General features: G+C 42.5%; 1 protein-coding gene across 1 annotated transcript; it reads left to right on the top strand.

Moving 5' to 3' along the window:
• Positions 1–1,686: 1,686 nt before the first annotated feature.
• On the top strand, positions 1,687–7,664 carry LOC147442875 (pentatricopeptide repeat-containing protein At2g33680-like). Its single transcript, XM_086528878.1, has 2 exons — positions 1,687–5,730; positions 5,807–7,664. Exon 1 carries the CDS (start codon positions 1,865–1,867, stop codon positions 4,784–4,786), a length of 2,922 nt encoding a protein of 973 aa, XP_086385004.1. The 5' UTR covers positions 1,687–1,864; the 3' UTR covers positions 4,787–5,730; positions 5,807–7,664.
• Positions 7,665–9,857: the final 2,193 nt, after the last annotated feature.

Genomic DNA, 9,857 nt, shown 5'->3' with positions numbered 1-9,857 from the left:
GAGGACAAGTGTTGTCAATGTTGAGGCCTATCAGAGCTCATTCTGAGCGAGTTGTAGGATGAGTACATGGTGGAGGTTAGCCCTCTTGGCTCATCTCTACCTGTCATTTGTGTGCACCACAACTTTTGATGGTTGTGCTTGCAGCCTTGTACATAGGAGCTTTGTAGGGAATCTTGTCCAAGGAAAGGGGCAAGAAGCTGATGCCTATATTGCAGTTGTAGCTTGGTATGGGGAAATTCTTTGACCTGGGACAATATTATGGCTAGCATGATCTCACACCAATTACTTGCGCTCCAACATTAAGGCTCTTCTGGTTGGAAGCATCCATACTCAATGTGGGACTCCTCATGAAAAGACAGATTACAAATGTTGATTCTTGTTCATAATATTAATCAGAAAGCCAACATTTCAACTATTATGTGGGAGGCATGAAATATAACTTCCATCTGTATTTTTGTTTCTCTCTCTCTTTCTCTCTCTCTCTCTCTCTCTCTCTCTCTCTCTCTCTCTCTCTCTCTCACACACACACACACACACACACACAAACATACATATATAATCTGTGATGCAATGGATTTTTTGTTACTTGAAGATAGGGACATAGATTCCCAAAAGTGATGTGTTACAATTATGAAGAGATAGGCATGAGGAAAGGGTGTATGCATGCATGTGTGTGTGTGTGTGTGTGTGTGTGTGTGTGTGTGTGTGTGTGTGTGTGTGTGTGTGTGTGTGTGTGTGTGTGTGTGTGTGTGTGTGTGTGTGAGAGAGAGAGAGAGAGAGAGAGAGAGAGAGTAGGATGTGATCAAAGCATTGTTATCAGTAGGATGTTACGGATGCAACTATGCCAAAATGAGCATAGTTACAAGAGGCCTTGCATGGTTGCATGTAAAACAAATGACTGGTACATTTGTGACAGTGCAAGAGAGAATTTTTTCAAAAAGTATGCATCGAGTGATTACTGCCTTAGCTGTTGCATCACAACCATAAAGTGACACAGCTCAACATCATTGCTTGGTGCTTGTTGGCAGTTGTCAAGGGGTGTTCTTGAGAAGGACCCATCTCACCTGGTGTGGGAGTGGTCCTATGCCAACATGCTAGCCATAGAGGCTGGCAACTCTTCCTCTTTGGAAGTGTAAGTGGCTTAATTACTACTAGGCAGTATCTTCCCAGATTCCTCTTGTGTATCCACTCAAAGCAGAGCTCAATGTAAAACCCCATGTATCATAGCCTGCAATTGAACTTAGCTACACATAGGTGAACTTTGAAACATTTGCGCTAACCACAGTAGCCGGACAGAGTTGTGGCAATCGAATTGATATCTTTACTGTAAAAAAAAATGTTGCATAGGTTGTGCTCGGTCCTCTTTTTCTTTATAACAATAGGGCCTTCCTATTGCATATTGTGTCTCGAATTGAACTTTTTGTCTTGGATTTTATTCTCCATAATCGTTCACAATGCACCATAACACTACTACCTCATAGGGGTAGGCCTCGTGATTTAATCACTTGTTTTATTTTTGCCTTCCGTTTTGCTCTCTACTCCCTAATACTACTACCTCATAGGGGTAGGCGTTTTGCTCTCTACATCCAACAGGGCATCTTTATAGATTCTCCTTATTGAACACCCTTTGCAAAATTGAGCCGCCCTATTTTGCATGAATGTGATTCCAATTGCTTTTATGAGGGAATAGTGCTTAATTATCATGGAAATGTAATCTGTTCTGTGAAGTAGCAAGTTGAGGGGTAACCAAAGCCTGCGTCCACCAGAAAGAGAGAGAGAGGAGGAGAGGGAATCAGAAAATAATTCTTTAGAGAGGTCGTAAGCTAAGGAGAAAGACAGCTTTGCCAGTAATTGGAGCAATGCCATGGCTATATGCGTGCCCTCACCACCCATATCTCACGTTCCGTTCCAGGAGGAAGTGTTAGACCAGGCCATGGCTTCGATTGCCACATTCACATCTTCTTCCCCTCCATTTCGCTTGACTACCTCCCAGAAAGTATCAGACTCGGACGGTAGCACCTTTCGCGCATATGGGCCTTCTTCACCTTCCTTACTCCATGTCAACAACACTTGTCAGGCTTCTCCAATCGCCCTAGCCATCGACAAAAATTTCAATGTGCACAGCCCACCACTCTCCATTGATGATCTGCTGCCCATTTTGGTCAATTGCCTTGATTGCAAGAATTTGACACAAGCGAGACATGCACATTTGTTGTTATGTAACTATGGCCTTGAAGATCACAGCAAAATCATTAATTACGTTGTGCCCATGTTTGTGTCATGTGGAAGTGCTGTGAATGCGCAACAGGCTCTCGTTCGGTCTTCCGATCATTGTAATGAACATGCTTGGACCACTCTCATTCAAGGGTTTATTGACTCTGGAGACTCATGGCATGCCCTCAATCTCTACGACGATATGCAGGAGACCTCGGTGATTCCAAGTGGACACACATTTGTTGCACTGCTGAAAGCATGCACAAAACAAAGGTGGCTTGAAAGAGGGTGGGACTTACACACAGAAATCACAAAGCTGGGGTTGGAGGATCATCCCTTTCTTGGAAATACTTTGGTGGGACTGTATGCTAGATGTGGAACACCACAGGAGTCACGTAGCGTTTTTAACCAGCTTCTAACAAGAGATGTTGTGTCTTGGAATGCATTATTGGCAGGCTATTCTGAGAATGGGTGGGCTGAGGAGACAATAACTAGCATCAATGAAATGGAATCACAAGGTGTGTCACCAGACTGCATTACATACACATGTGGCGTAAAAGCTTGCAGCAACAGCAGCGAAGAGGCTCTTCAGATGGGCCAGACATTGCATGCTGAAATTATTAAAAAAGGAATTGAGACAGACGATCTACTGGGCAGTGGTTTGGTCATTATGTATGCAAATTGTGGTGCATTGGCTGAAGGCGGCAAAGTGTTCAATGAGCTTGTTGTTGACAATGGAATGGCTTGCAATGCGTTGATGGCAGGGTTTATGGAGAAGGGGTTATTTAAGGAAGTGCTGCAGTTTTCAACTCAATTGCCAGATGTCTCAGCATTTGCAGGTAGCTTGAAAGTCTATGGCATTATGGAAGCGACAGGCAAGGGCCAGGAGCTACATAGTGCTCTTGTTAAACGTGGTTATGATAATGATTCCTTTTTGGGCAGTGGTTTAGTGGGGATGTATGCAAAATGTAACTTATTGCTAGATGCACAGAAAGTGTTTGATCACATTAGTGCTCGGGATACCGTATGCTGGACTGCTCTTATTTCTGGTTATGCTGAGAGTGGGCTTGGCGAGGAAGCATTAGCATGCTATGATCAGATGCAGGTAGAGAACTTGTCCCCGTGTGCTCTTTTGTTTACTTGCACCTTGAAAGCCTGTTGTACTATATCCGATGTTGATAGGGGCAGGAACCTGCACGGAGAGGTTACGAAGAGAGGATTCGAAAAGCATTCCTTTGTTGGCAGCGCATTGGTAGATTTGTACGCCAAGTGTGGTTTCTTGGAAGAGGCAAAGCAAGTTTTTGACAACTTGGAAGCACATGACACAGTGACATGGACTGCTCTCATAACAGGTTATGTGGAACATGGGTTTGGTGAGGAAGCATTGACATGTCTAGAGTGCATGCAAGCACAAGGGGTATGCCCAGATGTCGTCATGCTTGTAGCCAGCTTAAAAGCCTATGCAGGTACAGGATCCCTGCATGGAGGTAGAGCAATACATGCTGAGGTGGCTAAACGGGGTTTTGAAAAAGAATACATTATTTGCATTGGTCTGATTAACATGTATGGTAAATGTGGGTGTCTTAGTGATGCCAACATGGTATTCTCAAAGCTGTTGAATCGTGATGTGGTTTCATGGAATGCTATGATTGCAGGGTATGCAGGTCATGGTTTACTTGAAGAGGCTTCATGTCTCTTCCAAGAGATGCAGCTTGCTGGTGTTTCAGCAGACATTATTTCATGGAACTCACTTATAATGGGCTATGCTGAGCAAGGGGAGAGCAAAGGGGCATACAGCCTTTTTCTGCAAATGCAAGAGCAAGGTATGCCTCCAACTGATGTTGTGCTTTTGAGCGTTTTGAAAGCTTGTGGCAACATGTCCGCACTACAAATAGGCAAAAGAATTCATGTCCATGTTTGTGGATTGTCTGGTGGGGTTGTGTCTCATGAATCTTCAGTATCGACCATTCTCATTGAAATGTATAGCAAATGTGGAAGCACAGAAAGTGCCCAGGACCTGTTTGATTCGTTTACTTCTGCGCACATCAGGATGTGGGATGTTTTGATAAGAGGATATGCTCGACAAGGAGATTTTAATGTTGTGTCCGATTTATTACAAAAAATGACAGCGGATGGAATTCCTCCAGATGGTGTTTTGTTTCTTAATGTTCTTAATGTGTGCGCTCACATGGGTCTTGTTGAAATGGGTCAGAACTGTTTCCACACAATGTCCAGAGAATATGGCATTAGTCCTTCCTTCAAGCACCAAACCTGCATAGTGAGTCTTCTTTGTCGTGCAGGCCAACTAGAAGAGGCTGCTGCTTTGATAAAACAGATGCCTTTGCCATCAAACCTTGTAATGTGGTCTTGTATGCTAGATTCTTGTCGAAAGTGGGGAAATGTTGAGCTTGGAAGATGGGCATTTGATCAAGCAATCTGTGTGAGGGAATTGGACTCTTCACCCTTTATACTGATGTCTAACATATATACAGATGCTGGAATGATTGATGCTGCAAAGAGCATTGATGAATTGAGGTTGAAATGGGTATCTGGGAGGATGAATATGCTCTGAAAAGTAAGGTAAGCTACTGGGTCAGCAGTACGTCCAAGTCTGTAAAAGCCTTGGTACCCAGCATGGAGGCTACCATTCCTTTGGATTAGTGTCTTTGATCTGTGGCAAGCATTGCATCTCGTAACAGACAGTGCAGGATAGTCAAAGATGGTTTGACCGTCATTGTAGTCTGGTCGACATGATTACTTCCACAATGTGGCCCTCAGGCACATTAGAAGGAAAGAAGCCAGCTAAAACCATTCCTGAATCGGCAGCCTTCCATCCTTGCTGGTTGAATGGTAGCTGAGCACACATGTTGAAGAAGCACGCTGAGAATAGCAAGCTGAATGGTGCAAGCAGCTATTACAATGTACATACTAGGAACATTTCTGTAAAATGTAATCCTTTGTCCCAATACTTGGATATGAACAACTATTATTCAGACTCAACAATACATGAACTTGAAAGGCCATCATACTTCTGATTGTTATGGGAGGTGAGGCCTACGGATGAGCATTGTTTTTTCCTGTATAACAAGCTTATAATTGGAGATGTTGATACAGAAATTTCCTTCTCTTGTAAGTGCAAGAATTGGGCCTTTCAAGTACTAGAGTCAGATAAGAGTTATACAGGAAGCTAATGTGGAGTGTTGCCAAGCCTATGGATGGTCGTGCATCTGCCAGGGATCATGTGACTAGAACCATGACCAAGTGGAGTGTTGCCGAGCCTATGCATGGGTCATGGGTGCATCTGCAGGGAATTGTGAACACCACTCTGTTACTTCGTATCTAAAAATAGCGACTGCGAAATACAGGTACAGCTGTTGTATTTTATAGACTAATCCTGTCAATTGTTTGCAAATACGCCCTGCCAACAAGTGATTGCAAATGTCTACAAAGTGGAAGATCCAGTTAATCTTGTCAGAAACATTGAGGAATCTTCTGCCGGGACTATGGAAACTCATGGTTAGCAAACCATTTTAAGCAACACAAAATTAGGCTTAAGCTTTTTGTATGTTAACTGGAACTGTGCTGTTTGCAGGTGAACATGTAGTTATGGCACTATAGCTATGAACTGGATCAAGGGGACCCTACCATTTGCGTTTCAGTTTGAGACACCCACTCTCTCGAAGGAGATTATTTGTCCGACAGTGGGTGAAGCAGAGGGTTAAGTGCTCAGGGTTGCTTAAACAGTGCTTTATCTGTTGTCATATGGACCTTCTGGATATTCATCAAGCCATTAATCCATGCCTTCCACCTCTCTCCTTGGTAGCTGAAATTGGCAGCCTCTTGCACGGGACTTTCTGGCGGACCAGTCAAGAGTGAGATCACCCTTCACGGGTGATGCAGATTGAGCTTATCAGTAGTGCTTGGAGGTTTGGCTGCTTTTGACATGACCCACTGGGAGGGATTACTCTTTCCTGGGGCATCTTGGTGACAGAGGTATGCACCAGCTCAGTCAGTAGCTGCACTTTCTGGTCTTTAGATAATTGTGGTTTGTGGCATTTGGCTTATCACTTGATAGTAAACCTGTTCGGCATACCTTGCTATGTATTTATAGATGAGAATTTTTGGTGTGATATGGAGGCATGGCAGGTTGCTTGGGGAATATTGGCTATGGTTAGTCAACTTGCATGCTACACAGGGTTATACACTAGGATGTGGATTGCTCCTGATTCAAGCCACTCACACAGATTGCACATTTTGTTGCTGCAACGGCCTCGGTCTTCTCAGGATTGTAACCTTAATGTACGGGGCCTCAAGAACCTTAGTTTATCGCTATCAAGATTGCTCGAGATATGAGTTGTAGTGTGGCCTGGCGGGAGGATGCATGGATTTTTTAATGATCCAGGAGCATCACTTATGCAAGAGCTGCATTCATCGTTGTGGTCCTTTACGTTGAAGTTCTTGTGTGACTTTTTGGTGAGATCATTTTGCCACTCAAGCAGGCCCAAGCAAGGGTATGCATATCTATTGTGGAGGTTATGCCATTGTGGATAGCGGAGTGATTGTGTTAGGATGGGCTGGATGGCTTAGTTCAAGTCTTCAGGGTGAGGTGATCGGTTTGTTGAATGTCTATGCTCCTAATCATGTGAGTGCGTGGGCAGAGTTTTGGACTATAATTGCTGATGCTTTACTGGTTGTGGAGCACAGGTGTGTTGTGGGGGACTTCCAACATGCCAGAGCTCCCATGACACAGCAGTGAGCTTGCAGTTCGGGAGAGATTATGTATGACACTTTAGTTGACTGATAGGATGGCATCAGGAGGCTTTTGTGAGACCATCAGGGGAGCTCGGAATTCTCCTTTTTCCGTGAGGGGGCTCCACGATTATCTTAGCAATCTGCAGGCTCCTCCTCCTCATACCATGTGTATGTTTTTCTGGTTATTGAGGAGATTCGTGGGAGCGTGTTATTGGATGAGATGGTGGAGGACACCTGGCAGACAGCATACGCATGAAGAATGATGTAGCGCAGTGGGCAGCGATAATGATAGCAAAGCTGACCCGGGCGTTTCATGAGATTGCCTATGCCTGCCCGACAGCCCCAGATTAGAGCAGGCTCACTTCTTGCCAGGGTGCGAAGTACATGAAGCTTCTCTGCTACATTCTCCATGCATACCTCGTACCTTCTATATGCAGAAGCTTGTCCCAAATTACACGCCACTTACCCCAATGGATTCCAGCCCTGATCACGCCAGAGAATTCACCTTCCAGCACAGAGTCCCACTCTTCCTATTGGGTTCTTTGTAGTTGCCGCTATGCCTGATTTCACCCACCACGACTTCGCCCCCAAAGGACAATCACCTCAAGCGATGGACACAGACCTTGCAGTAGACATTGAAGAAGCTTATGGAGCAGATGAACTCCCGGGAAGAAGAAAAAGAACTATACTCTTTACTAGATTCTCTATTCTTTTCACGGTGAACGCACTCTCCTTGAACTTCGTGGCAGAATGCTCTCCTTGGGTCTCATCACTGCTCTTTTGTAACAGCAAAAAACTTTTCGACTATCAAGAATCACTCCTTCATCACAGTAAGAAACTCTAAACTCCACAGCCATCATCTCTTTCTCTCTCTACATCCGTTTTCGTTATTCTACGTTCTTTGTTGGTGCCCTTTTGTGTATATAACCATGTATAGGATTCCTTGGAAGTGCTTGATGTTGATTCATACTTGTATTATCATGTTTGGCACACTGATATATGCATACAATGTGTTTATGATCATGTAGATATATAAAAAGCACATTTTGCTTTCACGTTATGTAAGCGGTATGGACATTATTTTGATCATATCTTTGAGACCATTATGAATTTGACCGAACACATCGAATCAAAGATCAACCATATCATTTAGAGCGTTTTCTTTTTTATGTATCATGTCTACATTTCGCTTGAGTGAAAAATTATGAAGCTTGCTACCATTGTACTTGGTTAAAAGTCTGAATTCCAAGCTCCTTGAGAGCCACTATATATATTCATCAGATGGGGAATCCACTAACCAAATCAAGACTTTTAAACATTCTGATAGATGAATTTAAATTTTCATTATTACTTATGAGTGTGAATTATTAAATGCTTTTGATACGGGATTATCTATACGTGTAGGGGTGCTATCAAAAGGGGTATCACATGGAGTCGTGGGTTTGAGGTGAGGTTCATGTATGATTTATGGGTTGTTTTGATGAGTTAGATTTCACTTGCTTGATCACATATGGATGTATAATTATTCAACCCGAACTGAATGGGCAATTTTACATAAAACAATTTTCTTTTCGTATGATGGTTGTTAACAAAAATTTCATATGGATTCTTTTTCTTATTTACGTGGTTAGTACGTCAAGTGTTGAACTGACTCATATGGTTAACATATCGCTGATTTTGCTTTGGCTTAGCTTAAGCACCTTATGTGACACCAAAGAAGCGTGGCACTTAGCATGGTATGGGTGGTGTCGATATCTTACTAGTTTTTGGTATTTAGAATTCTTTCCGAGCTCGCATTCATGGAGGGAGACGAAGCGACCTTATTTGCAGTGTGGCACATGATGGAAGTATTATGGCTCATTCTCAGCAAAGTGAAATTGTCTCTATCCGTACGTAGTAGAAGGGAGTGGATAGGTGGATCAGTTGATCCAACTCAGAGTCCGGTGCTTTAATAAATCATTTTAGTATTAAGGTTACGATGTACTCATGTTTTATTAATATAAATTTGTGGTTTGTCTGTTTTATTTAGTTGGAACATAGAAAGATTCTCTTTTGTGATTCTCTTGTGTCATCTATGTGCGCTCTCTCTCTCTCTCTCTCTCTCTCTCTCTCTCTCTCTCTCTCTCTCTCTCTCTCGTCGGCTAGATCTTTAAGGTCTCTTGGGACAGTTTCCTACGTTGTTAAAACTCTCTTCTCCTTCTTCTTCTTCTTCTTCTTCTTCTCCTCTCTCTCTCTCTCTCTCTCTCTCTCTCTCTCTCTCTCTCTCACACACACACACACACACACACACAGAGATGTAGTGTATATATATATTCATCTTCCACTTGCTCATTATTCTGAGCATACTTTCACTCATGAACATTCACAAGTAGAATCAATCGTTAAGAATCTTTGGGTGCAGTCTAACTAATGACATTAAGTCAGGTGTGAGCATTTATTCCCCTCTGTTATTGATTTTTCACTCTAATGTATATTGAAATCGATATATGATGAAAAGTATAAATTGTATATTTCTTGTATAGATCCTATGTGGAGGGGATTTCTCATCCGGTATCAGAGCCTAAAGTTATAGGGATAGCTTGAAGTGTGATACCATCCAGACTAGTTTTGCATCATATATGCATTTATGAGTGTTGTTGGAAAAAGAATACTGTATTCATGAGCGTTGATCAATGACATTGATTAGTGATGATACTTGTTTAAATATGAGTAATGGTTGTTTTATCTTCTTGTGTAAATTTTGATTGGGATTGGATTGCAAATGAACTTGAGTGGATTGGATTATTGAAAGATTATATCAAGCACCTTTGATTGATTGTTTTTTTACTTAGCAATGACTCTTATGATGACTTATGAGTGCTTTAGCAAGAAAACCAAAATTTTGACAATAG

Source organism: Adiantum capillus-veneris, chromosome 14 (assembly GCF_014529385.1).
Source record: "Adiantum capillus-veneris isolate H3 chromosome 14, ASM1452938v2, whole genome shotgun sequence".
NCBI lineage: Eukaryota > Viridiplantae > Streptophyta > Polypodiopsida > Polypodiales > Pteridaceae > Adiantum > Adiantum capillus-veneris.
This window is presented reverse-complemented; position numbering and strand designations above follow the sequence as displayed.